We start from the raw sequence: 22222 nt of genomic DNA on the forward strand, positions 1-22222 counted from the left end.
AATGACCAAAGCAGTTTAATTTCCTATTTTATGCATTGAATCAGTAGATTGTAAATGTGTTAGGGCAAGCTGATAAACCATGTCACAAATTCTAGCAAGGATATATAAAAGTCTCCAGGACATGGAGAAAATATGCTAGATAAAATCTTGATACTGGATTTCTGAGTCTAGTAGCTTAATAGAACTTTGGAGTCATCTAGAAAGGTGAACCTTTCAATCATTTACAGTATGACCTTGATAAAAACAGACAATGGCTGAACAGGTTTACCTAAAGTATGTATTAATATTTTGTGTGATGGCATTAGTGTTTTGAGACATGAAGGGCTTGATCCAAAGCCCACTGAAGTCCCAGAAGACTTCAGTGGAGACTGGAACAACATGTTCCCTTCTAGTCCAATGGACTTAAGTCACTCTTATTTTAGTTTCTTTATCAACTTTTTTTGTTCTCTACTAACGGATAGTTTTGTGTTTTTCTTCCCTTGTTTCCTTTCTCTTGCATATTTCTTAGGTTTTGGTGACATAGATCTGTGGCAGGACAAGTTGTGCTAAAGGCTAAGCCTCACATGCTATGGGAAGCTTCGTACTCTTTGGCCATAGCATGCCTCTTCAAATATAATGTACGGTTCTTTACACGTCACTGCTCAGCCTTGTTTCCAGGAAGACTGCACCAGCCCAGAGAGACCTCTTGATGCTCAGGGAGGGTTCACAAGTGGTGTGGGGATGCAATCCCTTAAATAGCAGACTTATGCTGAGACTTTGGGGTAATATCGTATCTCTGCTGCATAGACCTCTGCTGTTGACAAGAAACAAAATTTTGATGTTCCAGTGTATCTGATCTGCTGCTCTTCCCCTTCCTGACTTGAAATAACTTCTTTTTCATTCCTAGCAACTGGACTTATTTCACCTATAGAGTTTTTCTCCTCTTTTGTCAAGTGCCTCATGCTGACATTTTACTTGTGTAGTTATTTGCATTAGGCAGAGGTGCCCAAAGCATAGCCTCAGGTCATCTTACAGTTCAGCTTCTACCCAGCTATGCCTGGTGTTCAGGGTTGAACAAAAAAGCTGATCACCACCTATGCCCATTACTGGAGAGCCTTGGCATTAAGCAAGTTATTAACCTTCTGGGAAAAATGGCAAACACTGCTATGTGTCTCCTGTAAATTGACATTTGTAAATAAATTTACAGTGCTCCCGGGAGCCTGATCCAAGGTCCGCTGATACCAGTAAGCGTCTTCCACTTTAACAACTGTAGGACTAATGGAGGTCCTTGTATTCCCATCGGGTTGCAAAGGTGGCCCTGGCTACTGCAAATTTGGGCACCCCAGATTACAAAATGAATAAATTCTTTAGCCATAGCTGTTCTCAAGAGCCCTCAGATGTCCAACCCATTGCGTGATTAAATTAAGGCACACATTTAAACATTTATTTCTAGACTGTTAGATGTTTGTGCAAAGGCCAAGTAGATGAACACAGCTCTCACCTGCATTTGTTTTTTGTAGATTGCTGCCTTCATAGCCGAATCCATGCAAAGCTGTGGAGGCCAAGTAATTCCACCTGTGGGCTATTTCCAGAAAGTGGCAGAGTACGTACATCACTTCAAAAGGGCACAACTGGAAAATTAACCAAAGAAACAGGTTCTTTACTATAGGCTTATCCAATCAATTCAGCTATCACCCTCTCTTGTTCCTGGCTATCTATGGTTCCTTTCTACTTTTTGAAGACCATGATTCCACTTCTGTTTTTTTATGGAACATCAGCTGACTAATTGGTTTTGGCTGGATAATTGTCTTTCCTTTTCTATCTTTATTCCTCAGGCCATAAGTCTGATGGAAGATGAAGTTGAACCATCATAGATATAACCCTGCAGTACCATTACAGTACCTCTATTTTGCACCAAAATACCAGATATTTTTTTTCTTAACATTTAGCAAACTAAAATGTTTGTCGATTGAAATAGCTATAGCTGTGTTTCAGCAACCTGGTCTCACACTGGAGAATTTCTGTAATACAAACTGCCTTGTCCAAGATTGCCTACCCAAGGCACGTACTGCAGAACTAGTCATTCAAGCTGTTCTATTTGTTTTCAGGTACGTGCGTGCCGCGGGTGGGGTGTTCATTGCTGATGAGGTCCAGGTTGGCTTTGGCAGAGTTGGGAAGCATTTTTGGGCATTCCAGCTGCAAGGTGAAGACTTTGTGCCAGACATTGTCACCATGGGAAAGCCCATTGGCAATGGCCACCCTATGTCTTGTGTGGTCACAACGAGGGAAATTGCTGAAAGTTTTGGTGCTTCTGGACTGGAGTATTTCAATACAGTAAGTTTGTAGGTGAAGGCTTGCCTTTTTTTTTTTTTTTTTTTTTTTTTTCCTTTTGATTTGCATTTAGCAATTAGAAGTTGTTCAGGTGATTCAGCTAAACTCTGCGTCCATCACTGCATCATGTTACTAAGAGCTTGAGCCAACCTCCATCTAATATCTAAAAGCAAGCTGTGAAATGTGCTCTGTACCAAGTGGTGTGTCTTAATATGGACCAGCATTAGCTCTCTGGCAAGTCGTGCATCTCGGCTCACATCCATACAGATAAATTCTTCCTTACTTTTCCCTCTCCCCACTCCGAAATGTTGGCCATGTAAAATTTCACTTTCTGGGACAAGCTGTGTGCTGGTGGGGCTCCTGCCCTGGCAGGCCTTGGTCTGCTTTGTCACCTAACAAAGCAGTGACCCTTTACCAGGAAACACGAGCTGCCTGCATGCCACAGAGGAGCAGCTTTCTTTACACTGAGTCCTCTTTCTGCTCCTTTGACTAAGCCTTCTTCCCAGCTATCGTGAATCTTCCTGCTTTCGATGGAGTTTATACCCTCCAGTTCAAGAAATACCAGACCTATCACCCACTGCTCTTCACAGGAGCATTTTGCCTGCACATGCAGTTAGCAAACCATGAGAGCAGACTGAATGCTTCAGCTGTGAAATCTTCAGATTACTGAAACCTGAAGAGGAGGCCCCAGCCTTGGGCCTCTCACACTTCCCAAAGCGTGAGAGATGGTGCTCCACAGCCTACACAGCACAAAATCCCCACCTCCTCAAGCTTTCCTTACAACATGCCAAGCAGGAGAGGGCAAGTGAAAACCATGTGGATAGACACAGATGGATGTTTCTGATGGGTTTTGTTTTCCTATCTGTCTTTACTATCAGTTTGGAGGCAATCCAGTGTCTTGTGCTATTGGTTTGGCTGTGCTGGAGATAATAGAAAAAGAAGATCTCCAAGGAAATGCTACACGAGTAGGAAATTATCTCCTGGAGTTGTTGGCTGAGCAAAAGGAGAAACATCCCTTAGTGGGAGATATCAGGTGGGTGCCTTGCAGCAATGTCAGAGAAGAAGAATAACCGTGCTAGAAAAATCAACAAGTTTGGGGTGAGGGGAACGCAGAAACATTGGCATCGTTATGCTGCACCTCATTTTTTTAAAAAAATCGACTACCCAAAACCGATACTGCAAGACAGTGTATTTTTCAAAAAACTTGTCCATTCATCTGCTTAGTTAGGTTTAAGCGTAGCCACTGAAAAGCTCTGTGACAAAGCAGGAGAAAGAGCCATCTGCACAGAATAGCCCAGTTGTCAGCACACTGTCGGGATGATGGTGACTTTGTCCAAATCTCTGGTCCATTTCATTTGGAGGTGTTAGTGTGGGCTTACCTCATTTTGTGTTACTACCATGATAAGTGCCTTTTGGTTTTTAAGGGGGCATTGGGTTGTGGGGTTGTTCTTAGTTCTGGTTATTTGTATTCCACAGCTCCTTGACTTGAGGTTTACAGGATAAGAAAGTTATTCCGTCATTCTTAACTGGCCATGTAGCCTTAATGAGCCAGCTAAATTTATTTATTCAGAAATATCTGTTATCCCACTCATCATCCAAAGTAGCCAGTGCCAAAAGATGAGAAGAGAGGAAGTCTCCTCTCTTTCCTGCTTCTTCCTCACTTGCCTCCCAGGGAAGGGAACTGCAGTTGTTAGAAACAGGTTTTGCATTTGCAGTAGGAGGCTTGGGTCACTGACACTGGATTTCACTTGTCTGTATTTTTTTTTTCCCTGTTCCAGGGGTGTTGGACTGTTTGTAGGCGTGGATCTGGTGAAAGACCAAGAAAAGCGAACACCAGCCACTGCTGAAGCCCTTCATCTCATTTACAAGTAAATGGTTTTTAAAGACTACATGCAGTGATTAAACCCATCTAATATTCCTCAGCAGTTAGTCATTAATTTCCGTTTACATTTGTGTAGTTTTTGGTAACATAGTAAAACAAAAGCTTCAAAATCAAACTCATCCTGAAAGATCTGACAGGACCCATTAAAGTTTTATATCTCTGTCTAACACAGATGTTTCCTCTTTCCACAGGCTGAAGGAGCATCACATCCTTCTTAGTGCAGATGGACCCCACAGAAATATACTAAAATTTAAACCACCAATGTGTTTCACAATGGAAGATGCAAAACACGTAGTGGAGACACTTGATGAACTTCTCACAGGTATGCATGCTTTAGTGCTTAAAGGAATACTCTGTTAATTTTCCAAGTGACTCGTTAGAAACAGCAGCCACCATAATCTAGGCCATTACATGCAAGAGAAAGTAATCAATTACATTTCTTACCACTTGTCCAAACTGCTGTTCTTAACACAAAGTCTTACAAATAAATAAAAAATCTCATATGTACTTCATCCAAACTTTTAGGCAAAATCCTGCTCTTGATCCTTTCTCTCACAGACTTGGTGTTACTACACATTTCTGGTCACATATGCTACATGTTAAGGAGCAAATATATTAATTCAGCACAGGCCTGAAAAACACTGCTGAAACACTGGTGAAACTTTCCATAGTGTGCTCTACCTTTTTTTTGTTGTTGTTGTTGTTGCTTTTTTGGTGTGTTTTTTTTTTTTTTTTTTCCTTTTAAACTGGTGTACTGGAACACAATTGTCTCACTTACATTTAGCCAGAAAGTTTTCAGGCTCTATTTATCTTCTACCTGGGGACCAATTCAGGGGAAAATAATGTCAGGTATACTGTTAGCGTAAGGACTTTCCGAGCCCATTCTACATTGAACATTCCCATCTCCTGAGATTGTAACAGCTGGAGTTAAGACTAGCATGAACCTGCTGGACAAAGACAGAATTCGGCTCTGAAAGGTCTAGCTGAACCCTCATGCTACAGTCAAGCTGCTAATTTCCTTCTTTTCTCTAAACACCTCCAAACTATAGTCATGATACCTTAATCACATTGCCTCAGAAAAATGTTTGGAGAAGTATTCATCATTCTTCACTTACTCTTCTGTGCTGAATGCCCAGAGGAATAGCTGATCAGGTATTTTTACTTCAGCCAGCTGTTAAATTGACTATGTGCTTACTTAACCCTGGATCTTTCAGACTTATTTATTTTCTTACTTTTTTTTTTAGAAATGGAAGAGGCAACTGGAATGAAGACAGAAAAGAATGCATCTGCGAATGAAGAGTGTAAAATAAAAGTATGTTTTGAATTTTTTTTAACTCTTATTCAGATAGGCATTTGGCAAAGCAAGTGTAAATTATTTTGGTAGGGCACACCCTCATTTTTGGTGGTGTGAATTGTTCTGCGCCTTGAAACTGAGCTCAGAGCATAACCTGCTACTAGAAGCCTGAGAGGATTGTGTTACTGGGGCAAATCCAAAAAGAGCTGAGTAATACAGACCTATGATGAGAAACATGTTATAGACAAGCCCCTCGCTTTGTCTGCCTTGTGTGCAAACAAGACCAGCCAGACTCTGGGCTGCACGAAATTGCGAGCTCAGCAGTCAACAGTTTTACTAGTTCTAGGTATTGCATGCTACTGAGGGATATTTGGCTTTCTAAGCAAGCCTTCAGCCAGGAAGGTGTCCAAGTTTTGGGACAGTTCCAAGGATTTCATTCCCACCATTGCTTTTTGAGTATGAATGGCTAACATGCATCCAAATTAGGACTTCATAGGTTACAGCCCCAGCTTTGGATAAATGATAGGTAATTTCTCACACCCTTAAAAACACATCACCCACTGTGTTATAAGGAAAGCTTGCTGAGCTGTCGCATGGTGAGTTCTCCAGTGATGCTGCGAATGGTGGGAAGGCAGTAACTCAGCCGTCTGGGGATGTAATAATTAAGGCAGAGACCCTAAGTATTGCTGGCTGTCTAGATTGTACTATATTTGGGACGCAAGCCTCCTCTTACAAACATTTGTACACATTCAGTTCCATTTCTTTCAAAGCTAAGAAGTTGTGCTGCTAAAGGAGGAGAGTCAGGCCAGGCTACTTAATGGCAACCAAGTCTGATGGCTGCCTGTTGGAAGACACGTACGTGCCTTCACTGACATGTCATTTCTGTTTCAGACAACTGAAGAGAGTTCTCAACCAGAAGGTGCAAATGAAACCATTGGCCATATGAATGGAGCTGCCTGCAGACAAGAAGATGGTCTTTATTCTAAAAACCACTCACTGCCAAGTGAAAGAATAAGAACATGAAGTGGGAAGGTTCCCTCATTCAGTTTGAATGTGTGTCCCAGTCTTGCTTTTGAGATGAAGAGTGCAATAGTCGGAGCCCTAGGATCTGTTTGAAGCCTAGTCCTACGTTCCATAAACTGGCTGAATTTGTATTAGCTATACATTAGGAGTTTAAAATACCTTTTCAGATATGAGAGCTGCACCATGTAAAATCTAGATGTGACAAAATGGAATATTTTGTGATATGCAAATACCTTGGTGCTGATGGCAGGCTTGACATAGGTACAGTACACAAACTCGGTGAAATCTGTGGATCTACCCATATTACACAGAATCTGAATTGCTTAACCACCATACAAGGAAATGTCAATCCTATCAATTTTAAAATTATATGCTTAACATGCTATTTTTACAGTATTTTAAATTTCAATATGTAATATTGAGATGTTAATTACTTCCCATGTTTTAATGGCTGAATTAACAAAACAATGCTTGAGAGAAATTATTATTATCTTCCAATGTAACTTAGGTCCTATGGACTATGTTGCCAGCTGATGTGAATTGGGGTAGCTTCGTTAATGTCAATGACACTCTACCAAGAGTTTACCACTGTGTGTGTAAAGAGAAGATGTTTATGCAGGGTATTCTCACCTTATGTTCAAAGAAAATGAAGAATCTGGATGCTGATTTTCTATGGGTAAAGGAACTTTTATAGATAACTATTTATATAGAGTAAGATTTTATGATTATTGTTTTTCCAAAAGTTTATGTATGGAATCCTCTCGGTCCAAAAAATAGGCAAGTAGAATAGACTTGACTGACTTGCCTCCTTATCAGTGTTAAATTTCAACAAGAACACACAAGTCCTGCTTTTCTTTTTTTTAATACATGCACAACTCTATGCTATGGATGACACTGAGGGCTTTACAAATGGTTTCTACTTCAGAGAAAAAAAAAAAAAGACAAAATGTATCTCCTCTTCAATTTTAATACCCTAAGTTCTGCTGTTTGTAATTGCTGCTAATGATCCTGCTGATATGACTGGAAATTGAACACATTACCTAATTCCATGTTTTCCACAATGTGCTATATTAATATTGATGTTTCTGGTGTAACATTTTCCAACATCCTTAAGCTGGATTATTTTCTGTTTCATGATACTTGAATAATTCTTCCATCAAAATAAATCTCTTATTTGTAATTATTATGTCCTCTACAAAGAGGGGTTTTTTTGTTTTAATTTTATCCTCCCGGAACAGTTCTGATGATTATTCAGAAGATAAATAGAGCCTGAAACCAGTTCAGTTTTGGTTGGGGGTTGTCTCCATGCCAAAGCAAGACTGGCCAGGCTGTGTTTCCCAGTGGCCCTCTGCTGTCGGCAGCTCTGAGCTTCCAAGCCAGATGTTAACTCAGCTGCTGCAATTCAGCCCTTGCTAACCATGCACCAGGAAGGATGTCCGAGGTCTTTTCCAACGTGAAACTATGCAAAGACCTAACGTGCTGTGTGTCCAAAGGCACAGCTTGGGTCACTCCCCTTATGAGATGGAGTGTGGCTACTTGCATTATACTTCATCTACTGCGTGCAGCAGCAGCATGCGCTTCCCAGGAAGCAAATGCTTGTGCAGTTTATTGGAAGGGTTAAGCTCAAAGGCACACAGCCCACCAGTCTGTACTATGGCACTGACTGTTAGGGCAGGTCATTAATTTTCAAAAGCTTTCTACCTTTCCTGTCCAGGCTGTGCAATTCCTGGTTTTAGCCATATGCTTCAGCCTCCACTCTAGCCCTTACATTCATCAGACACCTCCATAACCCAGTTCAACTCACTTAACCCTACAAGAAAAAAAATAAGGCCACACTTTTTTCCCCATTGGTTTTCTGCAAAGATAATGAACGTACTCACGGAGGAGGCCTGGGCCTGCACAGACCATGCAGCAGGAGGAAGAAGCAGTGGGGTGAGAGAAAGGCAGGACTCCATCCCAAGTGGGCATTCACATGCTGGAGTTTTAGTTGCTTTTATCTTCACTCTAGCTCATCATCCTACTGGAAGTGAAGTCAGGTTAATTTTATTGCGTTCTCAGTTTATCACTGTTTCAATCACTTTTATATTGCACGTTTAAGACTTTCAAGCAAACAGACTGGTTATGACAGCGGGAAAAGGAAGGATGGTGCTTGCTGCAAATACTGATGAAAGAGTGACGCTGAGTCTGAACCCACCAGCACTTAATTCCCCTACATGAAAGCAAGCAGGACTGAACCTGTACGGAGTCAGAAAGCTGTGCCTTAAGAGAGCACTCTTCTGGGGAGAAGAATCAGGATGAAAAGTTGCCATTTCAACACACCACCACTGAACTGCCAGGGAAACAGAGCATGCTGCATGTCCATATCTGAGGAAAAATGCCTCAGCCTTAGCTCCATTAAACATTGCAATGGAAATACACTGAGTAGAAGAATTATGGAGGAGTATTATATTTTGCCTGGTGCTTTTTAGATATATGGTTTCTTAGACATACAACACAGTCTTATCAGAGAATACATTTATAATCTTTACAGCTGTTAAGCTTGGTGGCTGTGAACTAACAGGCCCAGCACACCAAAGTCCAGAGGGGAAAAGTCCCATCCTGTTTTCCCCCTGCCACACATACACAGAAGCAGCAAGCTCTGCTGATAATCTGTTAAAAAAAAGGGGAGCTGAATGAAGGGGACCAAAGGACAAGCCTGAAACGCTTACTTTCCATGTGCTGCTGCAATGTGCAAGACATTTCTGTTAAAAAAAGATTAAAACATAATGCAGAGACAAAATTTCATTTTTAATGTGATAAAAGTCTGGGTCAAACATCTGACTGGGACACCTTCATCTAAAACAACAGCTTTCAGCACCAACATGCAAAACCCCAGAGATGAGAAAAAGAAGTCAGAAACAACCAGCAGAAAAATATTTCTAAAAGTGGAGAAGGCTGTTTAAATGTGACTCATTTAAATGGCACACAAGAATTTGTACAGGCATCTTCTGGATTCTAAATTCCTAGTGCTGCAGATATTCTAAGCTAAGAGCTAAAAAACCAGAAAGTGTTAAAAAGAAGCTGCGTTCAGTAATATACTAGAGAAGTTAAAGGAACCGGGATGACAATGAAAGAGTATTCATTATACTGTGCGGTTATTACTGTGTATATGCATATAAGCATATTGTATATAAGCACGTTTGATCTACCTTGTTGGGTTTTTTCTTCATTTGATATAATAATTTGGGAAAAAAAACCAAGTGACTAATGCTTGCAAGCAGAGCACATTAGCTCACGGCAGCAGAAAGGTTAGTTTAATTTTCCAGGTTTCTCAGTGATGACTTGAGCAGGTGAGCTAGCAGTGTCTCTTTTCAACCCGGACCTGGCCTGTGGTGCTGCCAGCCAAGCTCTGGCAGAAGGATTATGCAAGGGAAGACAAGGCCAAATGAGTGTGACAGGATTTCCCTATCTCTGCTACCCATACACATTGGCGTTTTCCCACCTGGAACATTTGATGTTATTGGTGTCTATGGTTCAGCAGAAAAGCTGTATTAGAAAAGACAAGCTACGCTTTTGCATTTCCCACTGACTTGTGGTGTGACTAGACTGTGTCATGTCACCTCTGTAGGCTTCACCTTCCAGACATGCAGGGTATCTTACAAAGGGCGTGAGAGAAATCTACACAGGAGGGCTTTTCATGTTGATATTTCATAAGGAAATACATCTGGGCTTAAACAAAGGCCCTAGGTACAAAGCACCAAAAGTTCAAATCCTTCACTGAGCTTCACAGCTCAAGACCAATCTGCGCTAAGCAAAACAAACTCCTGTCTCTCCCCACCTCTGCTCACAGTCATTCATGTGTGTTAGGATAAACACAGCTCCAATATCACAATAACATACATTTACAACATAGGATTAAAAATTACTTACAGGAAGCAGAAGGGGAAGCATATGAAGAAATGTGTTTTGGCTCAGCACTGATGGTTGCTCGAAGTCTTTAATAATCAACAAGGCAGAAAGTCTTGTGGTCGCATGAAAGCCTGAAAAAGGATTCCTGGCTTCAGCTTAGCTGTTGATTCAGTGAGTGACAACATCTTTATGTCCCTATTTGCTTCCATGTATAAAAGCAGCTGTAATAACCTTTGTTATGGTTTGTAAAGGTTATTCACCTTATCAGCTAATAATTAGCTTATCACCTAATCACCCAATTATATAGGACTCCAAGTAGTTAGCTCAATTTACTTATTTGCAGTTACCTCACTTTATACCCTACTTGCATGTGGTTTTGTCAGGAAATAAAGCCCTATGATGTGCAGTACAAGTCAGAGACCGATTATGTGAAATATCATGAAGCACTGAATAGATACAACCACGGAACAACAGGGAAGCAAGCAGTCTGTCTCGCATCTCCCAGGAAGCTTAGAGAGCTAAAAATACTTTTTTAGCTAGTGCAGGGTACTTCTTCTAAGCAAAAAGAAAGCTTTTGGTCTCCATTCCTCAGTTTCTTCATTCTAGTCACAAAATAAGGCACAAAAGGAGTTCATCTGGAAAATGCGCTGCTAACACGCTCCAGTGACTTGCTCTTGAGAACAAAGATTTCTGTTCACAGTATAAATCAGCTCTCAATTAAGTTAGCTTTATTCTACTCTCTATTAGGCAAGATACAGATCATACAAATTGTAAATAAATCAGAGTGTAAGAACAGACTATATCTTGCACATTCATCTGTGAAAAACAGCATTATAGTACAGGTGAGACCTACGGGGCTCTGTAAGACAGGACCAGATTCCCTTCCAACTTAGGCATCTATGCAAAAATAGCCATGGCATTTAATCCTGCTTTCTTAACTCACAGTTAAATGAGGACACTGTTACAGGTGGTGAAGCTCCACTGAAAAAATAATGACTTCCAGTGTAAGCTAGATTTGATGTAAGAGAGGTTTTTTTCTGACACAGATGTGTAAAATATAACAAATACCTACAAGTAAGGACTGTATCTTCACTCTTTTGTCTGAAGTGTGTTAAGCTGTTTCCTGATCCACAAGAGAGGTTGGAAAGTTACCTGTGAGCACAGTATGAAAATATTTGCCCACAAATGCACATGGCTTCAGATAAGTTTGGAAGACTTTTCCATCATGCCCCTATTTACTTATTCCTTGCATCCCCATGAAAGTCCTCTTTTCTTTCTACGACACCTAACGTACGCTACCAATCTTTCCCCAGTTTGGATTTGAGAGCAGGGGGATGTGGGACACTGGAAAGCATGCCAAGAGATCACTTACATTGCAAGCATTCCCTCCTCCCATAGCACAGCCGAAGCAGCACAAGCCTTCCGTTGCCGCTGGGTACTCACCTCCAGATACATTTTCTGTTGACTTTATTTTGTCTTCCAGTGTTCATAAAGTTACCAAATGTCTTCTTCCTCCTTGTCCCTCAAAGGTTTGTGAGCTACCGACAATACTGCCATCTGTATAAACTTGCTATTTCACATTCCAGAAGAACAGTCTAGAAGAACAAACAGCAGCTATTTATACAGGCATTTATTCTATAAATAATATGTGTGCGTGTACATTATGCCCGGGGGGGTGTGTGCATATGTATCTATATATATTCTTATAGATGCACAAACACATATAGAAACATTTATACAGAAGCATTCCAAAGCAATTTATCTGTGAGGCAATCTCTTTATGTCAATTAATGTAATGTAAAACAGAGGGAATATCCATTTGACATATTTTTTGGATGAATAAATAGATTTTATGAAGGAGGGGGGTCTTAGCTAGAGACTAGTAATTGCAGGTGAGCCCTTTAAGAATACTTCAGTGTACTGCTGTCATGGGCAAAGGTATTTCCACAGGCAGCAAGGAAAAGGAAAAGGCAGTAAGACATCTGTAGGCCACTGCTGGAAAAGGAAAGAAATACCACCTAAGTACAAACCCTGAAAAACACAGAGCTTTAAAAGTGTGGTTGACAAATTAGACTACCTTAACAACAAAAAAAAATAACCTCACTTACGAGTCCAGGTCTTCATTGCATGGTATTCTTTAAACTGAGTAAATCTTTGTACCAAAACATGGTTTTATGGATTAAACTGGTTAATTTATAGGTTTAATACTGTCAGAAATGAGCTCTTGGGGAAAAAAACCTTGCAATCAAAAATGCCTTAGAGATGCTTGAAACACTAAACACCAAGAGAATGCCTGTAAATAACTGGTTGTCTTGAACTGTACATACAGGAAAACTGTCAGAAGGTACAACCATTTTGTGCCTTACGTGCTATTCTCGTAACAGGACTGGCCAACCTGCTGAAAACTGGCAGCGCAGTATCTTAGGCATCAGCCTTCACGGTCCTGAGCTTCCCTGATGTGGAGCTGCTCTGCTCTGGGGCTGTAAGTCCCTCTGCCTGCACTGGCACTAAGGGCTGCACAGAGTTCAGGCACCCACAATCCTGCTGCTCAGATGTCTGAGGCCATGGGCACACATGGATTACCTCACATTCTGAAAACAAAACGTCTCTTTCTCAGCATTTAGAAGCAAAACTGCAGCACCTACAGGAATACTGACCAACAGACCTGGTATCTTCAGAAATGCCTAAATGAAAATTATCTCTCTGCTTGCTTTTCCTCTCACATCTCCCCCCAAAGCAGTCAGAGATAAAAGAGCACAACTGCCTTCCTTCACCTCCTTTCTCCTGGTCCGTTCATAGACTGTCCTCCTGCCTTGTTTCAAGGGGCTCCTAGGCCAGTTGCTAGGGGGCTGCTAGTCAGAGGTGGCAGTTCTGCTCTGGTAACACTTCCCCTGTGCATGCTGAATGGTGGATTACCTCAAGACAGTCTGTTCATTTTTTCCTGTCTTTCCAGACTTTCTTCTATTCAGTTAAGTGCTTTATACTTACACAACAAACAACCCAAAGGCTTGCCCAAATAGAGTATTCCTTTTTGCAGAATGGTCCACCAGTCACACCTGCATTTTCTATCGCTGTATTTTTTGCCTTCTCTAAATGATTACCACTTCATTTGCAATGTCTCCCTGCAAAGCAAACATTGCTTTTGGCTCCTGCTGGACACAGCTTGCAGCAGACTGCTCAAGGGGGAAGGTTCATGGCAACTGAACCATAGGCATGAAGAGCAGATTGCATGGGAAGAAAGTAGTGACACATTCCAGCCCATGGGCACCAGATTGTCTTAAGCAAGAGACAAATAGGAAATAAAAACAAGGAAGCAGAAGAATCAAATGACTTGAAGCACCTTGTAAGTGCACAACACAAGGACAGATGGGAGAAAACTGCCAGCCAACAGAGCATGTAGCAGTGCCAGTGTATTTCCATACGTGTCTCCTGCTAAAGGCTTTCTAGATGGTGTTACAATCCAGCCCCTATTATTATGTACTTGCTGAGGGCCTTAGAGCAGCAGTGTTGCCTTGTCTGAGACCCAGGAGTCTCTCCCGGTGGGTATGCAATGACAGCTTGCTTAAACTGGTTGAAACTTTTTGTTAATACACAAGTGTTTCCTCTTGACTGGCCTCCATAAAAGCCTATGCAGCTTCTAACAGGGCATCGCATCTGCCTCACCCTACCTGAATCAAACTACATGCATCAATCCTTCAGTATCTGGATTTTCCAAAAGATAATCTACTTCACATGGGAAAAGACACACCAATGACTTGAGATTTAATTCCACTGGTTTGAAAAAAGTTCTTGTTTCTCACAGCAGCAGCAAATTTGATTTTGCACTGCCTAGATTTCAAAAAAATTTCAAGTCTCATCATTTGTACAATACCAGTGGAAAAAAAGTCTCATGACTCTGCTATCAGTCCATTTTATGTAACATGTTTGCAGTGAATGATTAAACAAAAAGATTATTGCTTAGTAAGTTTTGAGTAGTTGCCCAGAAATCATGCATGCAGAGCCAAATACTACCATTGATGTTTAAGCACTTTGGAAAGGATTAACTAAAGAACAGTGCCAAAATTTGTCCTTTGAATAGGGAGGTGTGCTTGCCATTGAAATGTCAATGACAAACTCAATACTGATTTGAAACTTGACCCAAAATGCACAGGGAACCTCATTCTCCTCCTGTTACTTTAGATATTAGTGCTAATGTACACTGAAGGACAAATCCGTGGTAATGAAACTAGTGATGACCGTGGTCTGTGCAAATGGGGCTGTGTAGGCTTATGTCTTTGACAGTTCTCTTTGTTTCCCTTTATGAATGTCACACATTTGTGTGACCCAGTCGGCTGTCCAGGAATAATTTACATCTGTAATGCTACGAGTACTCTTCACAGAGATTTAGTTATTTAAGTTTCAAGTGCTCCCTGAGTTGCTGATTCCTTAATAATTTTCACATCAGGCACATCAAAAGTTCTGGTATAAATACTTGGGCAAGCACTGTCACAGAAGAATTGACAAGGTTCCCTATTGCTTGGAAAATATAGCGGGTATAGTGCCAGTTCACAAAATTATTGTGAAAAGCAAAACCAAAATAAAGCACAAATGCCACTACTGATTTCATAACTAATTACCTTTACTAAACATTTTCACCATTTGCTGAAGTGTAATGTTCAGCATTAATGGAAGGCCTTGTCTGTACTTGAAAGTTAATTCTGACAGGTCAGAGTACATGTACATTGCAATAGCTATTGCAGAGTAACTTGTGTGTGAAAACTTGTTCTGGAATCAGTCTGCTGCATTCCACTTTAGATTAATCCAGGGTGAAAGAAAGAATTTGGGATCTGACACATAGCAGAGCTGAGAGCTTTTTTTAGAAGTACTTGAATTTGATATTTTCTAGCACTGTTCTCTTCTTCCCTTTTGAGCAGGCTTTTTGGCATACATATAATTCAGCTCTGCAGTAAGGATAAAGGGAATAGTAAAAAAGAAGGGAGTCCTTCTGCAGAACCCTTTTATTTATTAATTCCTGTTGATGTTCTTCAGTTCGACAGCAAATGATGTAACTAATGATCTTCAGGTATCTGAGGCCTCTGCTTATACCTTTTGGTTCAGAACTTGAGGACCACAGTGCCCAAGACCCCTGTGTATCTTGCATAGCAGGCTCTGTCTCAATAATTCTGCAAAGGGTAGGGAGAGGATCAGCTTGGACACTGCAACTGCACAGTCAATCACCGTGAGAGCCAATAACATTACTTTTAGAGAGATCCATAGCTTTGCACAAGATTTTAGTCACCATACTCTTTAGAGCCCCTGAACACAGCAATGATGACACCAGCAATCCCTAGCTCTTTAGACAGCTTTTTTACTCCTTTCACCTGCAAGAGGGACAAGCAGCATTTCCAGTACCACGTAGCAGGCCAGAACTGCTTACACTACGACTTTTAACCCTCGCAGAGTGGTCCCCCTCCTCCAAGGGGGCTCACAGAGCCAAAAAGGAAATGCTCCTCTGCATATGCAGCCACTCTTTCTATTGGGAATGCCTGGTACAACTGTGGAACAAAAAACATATATAAAAATAAAAATAATACAAAATCAAAGCAGTGGCAATAGACGACTCCAGGTCATTCAAGGCACTCTGTATTTGTTTTCCTTGGCTGTGGTTCTGACTGTCCTAAAAGCTGGTGCTCTGAACAAAACTGGTGTTAGTACCCTAGCCTTCAGCTAGCTAGGCAGGAAGCCCAGTTTTCAGTACTGTGCTCTTGACCACAAAGCATACACCTGGGGCCAGGATTTGATGTGACAGTTTTAGGCTAGCTACTACCAGATCAAAACCACTGTGGCCACAAGCTACACAAAGCTGATTCAGTGCAGATTTAGCTAATAATAAATTCTGAGGGTAGAGAGAGGGGAGGTTTATTTTGATAGGTGTTATGCCAGATGAGGCATAAACTGCCCTGCTGCAGATAGCATAGAATCCATAAACTCTACATGATGCGCTTTGGCAAATCTGATAGAAATTCAATCAAGTGTGTTCCCCTCATCTATGTCAAATCATGCTTCTAGGATGCTTTAGAGGTGAACAAAGCCAGTATCCGGTACTGGATGGCATACCTTGAGACTGGGGAGTTAGATACTAGTCTCATACAGATGCCCACCAGAGGCACTCATTACTCTGTCAAAACCACAACTATAAATCACCACACCAGGATTTAGGCAATCCTCGGATTATGCTGATGAAGAGTACTGCTGGAGATTATATGCAAAGAGTCACTGAACATGCCAATCGTGATGATTTTCAGTTTAAGAAAACAAAATGAGAAAAAGAAGAGTCGCAGTGTCTCTAGCAGGGCTGTCTCTAGGCTTCAGTAGCAGTATGAACTGAACTTAAAACGGCTGGCAGCAAACCATGCATTTTAAGATACGTAAAATCTCAACGTGTGGCAACAGTTGAAATACTTAACTAGGCACATTAACACTTGAAACCCTGTGTGGCTTGGGTAGGGAGCCACTGGAATAAATGTCAAGCGACCTACATGTGCTATCCTTTATTTCACATGGAGGTATCCAGCCAGACCATGATACAGACTGAGCTCAGGGACACAGAATAGCAGCAGGAGGTCTTCCACTAATCTGCAATGAATAACAGGATCAATCTAAAAGAGACAAGGTGTTTCAGATTAGGAGAGACAATCTGCATCGCTTGTGACTTCTGTGGGGAAATGTCTTGATACCTATCCTGCATTAATGCCTTGTGTCCGTGGACTGTTCTTTAAAATGCCTGGGAAGCACATTTCCTCAGGAGTTTGAGCATTTCAAAGGTCTGGAGCAATCTTGCATAGTAAAAGAAGAGAGAGAGAACAGTGTGCATATCTATCCTGAAACATGCTTGTAAATATCTAAGCCACACAGAGCTTTCCACATGAAAGGATGTATCGAGCTTCTGCTTGCTCATCAGCTCTATTAAGCAAGACAGCTCTTAAATTTGTTGGAATATACCATATTCCCAGCTGGTATAAATTACTGTGGCACTTCTGTCTTCACTGAAGTTATGCAAGTCACAACAACCTTGGATCAGTATCTTCATTCACATGCCTGCATCCCCTGTCTCATGCATTCATGTATGAAACAGTGTGTGAATTTACAGACTACTTTTACCCCCAAAGTGCATAAATAGCCTGAAGTATAAACCTACACTCCATCGGTTTCCACCAGCTCACATACTCTTGGGTTATACTATCTTGCATTAATATACCATAAAAAGGAAGTATCAACACATATTAAACAAGCTGGTTGAAAGAGTTAGCAGTTTGTCTTGTAAACAAGCATCGTGCTGGCTCTACTTTATTCCTAGCATTAATTTCTAATTAAATAAGCAATTGTAAGTGTCTGAGAAATTACATTCACCGTTCACCCAGAAAAAGGAATCCCCCTTTGCACCCCGTACCCTATCAGAGACTTCCGCCGCATTCATATAGCCCTACTCATCCATCGGCACTCCTCTCTTGGCAGCAGTGACTGAGGAGTATTGTATAGTATCTTGTGCACCGCATAAATCAAGTGTACCTTTCTCTAAACAGAGACAGAAAGGGAGAGAAAAGCCTCACTGCTGCTACCTCTTCCTCTCTTTGCTGCCCCCCACCGCATCCCCCCACCCCAACCCACTACACTTCACTCTGCCTGCCATGTGGTCTCTCTCCTCCTTCCCATCCTCTGTTTCCCACCACTAGTCCCAGCACTCAAGCCCAGAGGACTATGTTTCGCTGTACATCAGCACTTCCCTGATCTGCCGTGAAGCAGCCATCCCCACAAAGCTTCTGGGCAATGAAGCTCCAGGAACTGATCCCCAGAGTTGTCCTGCCCACAACAGAATCTCATTTCCTCCACTGTGGCCAGTCACATTCTCAAAGGGAAGAACAGTTAGGTGCCTCCCGCATCACATGGCATTACCACCTCCCCACGCTGTTCAGCTTGATCAGATATTACTCTCACCTCTCAGGCACTCCGCTCACCTTGCATCACCCTGCTGGCAAACTATCGCACACGGCTTGTCAGGCAAACTCATACCTGCTTACCGCTGAAAGCTCTTCACAGACATGCCCAAGGAGACAAAAAACCAACAACAGACAAATAAAGAAAACAACTGGGGAGACTCTTACCTCTTTTCCTCAGTCCAGAAAGGCTCTCAGAGGGACAGGGGCTACCTGTAAAAACACGGCTGGCTCTGCTCTACAAAAAACAGAAGTTGTTCCACCAAAGCAAGTTCCCTCCAAAACACCACTGCCTTGCAGGTAGCTACGGGGCCGCCAGGCCTGGTGGTGCCCAGGGCACACACCCTTCCCCACCTTGGCCCCAGGGCATGGGATGCTGCTTTAGGAGCCTCTGCTCTTTGCTCCGGTGTTCCCCAAACAAATCCCTCCTGGAAGGTTGTTTCATTTTGGGGGCGCTGGTAGGGAGAAAAAAAACTTCTTCAATGTGAACAACCACATTCACTATTAACTGTGCAGAAATAAGCCAGTTCTTTTTCAACTGAAAATAAAGGTCAGGTAACTTTAGGTTCTATGGCTGTCTATGGCTAGCAGTGCCTGCAAATATTTCTGGGTATAGCATCTCCATTGTCTATGCCATTAAGTTGTTCTCACAGTGTGCTCCAAGACGTTGGCCTACAGCTTTTTTCCAAACGTTTCTGGACACGGTTAGGGAGTTGGTGCAGGTAGGAGACCATCCCCAATAAGCAGGCTGGATGCGGGCACCCTGCTCTGGAGGCTAATGCCAATGTGAGCCATTCTGGGTCACAGGAGTAAGTGACAGATGATTAGGACTTTTATATTTTAGTACAAAAGGATTAGGTTCTTTGTCGCCTTGCATCTTTTACTACTTTTATTTCTCCTTCTAAGACTGAAAATACAGCCTGTATGTTCTTCCACGGTTGTCAGTCTAACTTTACATGGGAATTTACAAGTTAGTCCAGGAAAATTATTTTTTTAAAACTTACTGAAGTGAATTCAAGTCTTGGAAAAATGTGGATCTCAATGCAAACCTTGTTGGCTGAGTCCATGTTTAATTTTACTATAATGCAAATTATGCAACAGGATAACCTGCTTACTGTGTTAGTTGAGTCAGCTTCATCAAAGGCTTTCATAGGAGGTGATATAACATCCTAGTAGGCTTATAGAATTAGTGACTGCGCATTGACTGTGTGACAGGAATGATGCTGGACTGGAAAATACAGAGGGTATTTTCTAAGCTCTGGGTAAGTATGTGACTTCTGTGGGTTTATACTGCTAAAGCCCCAAGCACAGGGAAAATAAAACACTAAAGGATGTGCAAGAAACAACACCCGTCATTTGAATTCCTCAAAATAATGAAGGAATCTGTTTTTTTGAGCACATATTACACATCTAGTAACATCTAAAACAAGTGGCCTAAACCAACTGACATTGCTCCCTGATTCAGATCTTCTTGAACCACCTCCGGACTGCAAGGGTTCAGTGACTTCCCTGTGCCCTTCAGGAGCAACAAGCTTTTGAACCTGCTCACCTGTTTGCAAGAATTTATGGAATCTGTAAATGCAAAGGCTGGATCTTTTCCCAGGTTATGTATGAGTCAGGCTAACCAGAGGGCAGAGGGGCCAGCAGATGCACACCTTAGCGGTGGTGACAGCGTGACTTCAACAGAATCCTCATAAACTATCATTTAGCTGGTTTGCCGCACCTAGCTATTGCAAGTTATTTTTGTTTGATGTTTAATTGCTTACTGAACCTTGCGCGACCTGGTAGAACATATGACATCAACCATGAGTAATCATTTGTTTGTAGTTAGTTACTATTAACACTACCAGGTAGCTTGGTCAATAATAATTAAAAAAAAAAAAAAAAAAAAAAAAAGGCAAAAGTACTCAATAAATACTCTTTACCTGTATTTAAAGGGTTTCCCTTTTTGTGTCTCTGATGACTAAGGAAATTAATAAGCAGTGTGGAAAAATCTGACAATATCGTGGAGCAGAACTATAAGTACATAAATAAATTACTATATATGGGGTTATATCAGGACGTTTTGTATTGACTGCTCCTCTTGCTGCTAAATTGCCCCTGTTTTGTCAGACATACTCCAGAACTGCCCTGCTGCTATTTCTAACCTTGATGTCTTCCTCTTTCTCCTTCCTTTTTTAAAACAAATATCTAATTGAAGCCTTTGTTATGGTGGGTCCCGAGGTACAGAATTAGTTTCTGCTGACATCCAGCTCATCTTTCCACTCCCAGTTTCCAAATACCACCATCATCTACATATCTATCTACTCAAAGCTGTATTTACTCCCAATTCCTTTCTCACTTGTATGTCCAGCCTAACTCCCTTTATTTTCCAACTCTCTCAAATAAATATTCCCATTTAGCTGGAGGTTACAGGTATGATGTAGGTCCAAATGTATTATAAATCAAACCAGGTAATCCTATTTTTTCTGGCCCTTTCTGTTGTGAATTTCCTTAGGGTTTGTCAGTATAAAATTAAAGTGGCTGCATGTCACTATTGAATTGCTTTATTTACTTTCATTCAAGGTTCCTGGGGAACAGTCATTTAGGTGTTTAGTTATATATTGTGATATTCCAGCTTCTATACATAATAGCACAATCAGTGCTTTGGCCATGGTTACCAAAACAAAAAGAAGAGATAATTCTGGCTTTACAGGCTGACATACAAATGTCATACATGATTATCATGTATGTATGATATCATACATGACAAAAATATCATAGTTTACTGGATTATATCACTTGCATAATGTGTCTGCATATCCCCTGGAAGCCCAATTCAGTACTGTCTGCACTGTACTACATTGGATATACATTACAAGGAGATAATCAACCTTTAAAGCACTTCAAGAAAAATCACTGTAATTTGGTTCAGGTATCTAAAACAGTTAACAGTCTGGTTTTAAGACAGGGAAGCTTTATTTGCTCTTTGTTCAGAATCATGGCAGGTCTCCTACAAAAATACCCAGGAATTTTCCCAGATACATGGCAATATATTGGTTGTGGCAGGACACTATGCTGTTCCAGGTACTAGGAACATACTTATCAGAAGAGTAAAAGTCCAGGGCTTGCCTGAGAAGAATCAAATAAATAGTTGCACACAGTACAGGGCAGAGGTACATCAACAGGCCTTACACAGGAACAAACTGTCAATGAAGTTACTGATCAAAACAGTTCCAAAACCATGCAACCAGTTCCATGGCCTTGAAGGCATGTGAGACTGAGATGTGGTGACTACCAGAATCCTATTCTGTGTGGGAGTCTGAGTGAGAGACCCATCTCTTTAGCTGCCTTATTCTAAATTACTAAGCTGGAACTACACTGGGTCTGTTTAATTTTCCTTCAAAAATTTTGTCAAATCAAACACATTTGTTTCTACCGGTTTCAATGTTTTTTACTAGATTTTGCAAGTCCAGTGTACATAAGAGAAAAACTTAAATACAGAGAGTGACCTTTCACTCTGCAAGCAGAGGTTTCAACAAAGTCATGTCTGATCAGATTTCAGAAGATTTCAAAACTTTTGAAAGCCTTGGAGGTATCTGTGAAACAGAACCTGCTTTTTTTTTTATGGCTTGTTACAATGTTAACACGCACCGAGACACAGAGCAGGACCTGGCACTCCAGCTAATCCAACATGCTGTGCTGACTCAGAAGTATAGCTGGAGACTAAGATGACCCTGGCTTACGCAGACAAACAGTTGATAGAGTCTTTTGTCCAACATCCTAACTTCAGCGTCTTCTGTCTTCTTGCCAAAGTGAGACTTTCTAGCTAACCTTATTACTGCTGTGTTATTATCTATGCCTGCACTACTT

General features: G+C 41.3%; 1 protein-coding gene across 1 annotated transcript in view; it reads left to right on the forward strand.

Annotated features, from left to right (window-relative positions):
• ETNPPL (ethanolamine-phosphate phospho-lyase) overlaps positions 1–20266 on the forward strand; it is a 34721-nt gene extending 14455 nt beyond the window's left edge. Inside the window, exons 7-13 of the mRNA XM_080374043.1 lie at positions 1500–1582; positions 2088–2313; positions 3189–3343; positions 4089–4178; positions 4384–4514; positions 5437–5504; positions 6378–20266. Coding sequence (XP_080230169.1) covers positions 1500–1582; positions 2088–2313; positions 3189–3343; positions 4089–4178; positions 4384–4514; positions 5437–5504; positions 6378–6509 — 885 coding nt within the window. The 3' untranslated portion in view covers positions 6510–20266. The remainder of the gene's footprint in view (positions 1–1499; positions 1583–2087; positions 2314–3188; positions 3344–4088; positions 4179–4383; positions 4515–5436; positions 5505–6377) is intronic.
• The last annotated feature ends 1956 nt before the right edge of the window (positions 20267–22222 follow it).

The sequence above is a fragment of the Falco punctatus genome (genome assembly GCF_963210335.1).
Source record: "Falco punctatus genome assembly, chromosome: 1".
NCBI lineage: Eukaryota > Metazoa > Chordata > Aves > Falconiformes > Falconidae > Falco > Falco punctatus.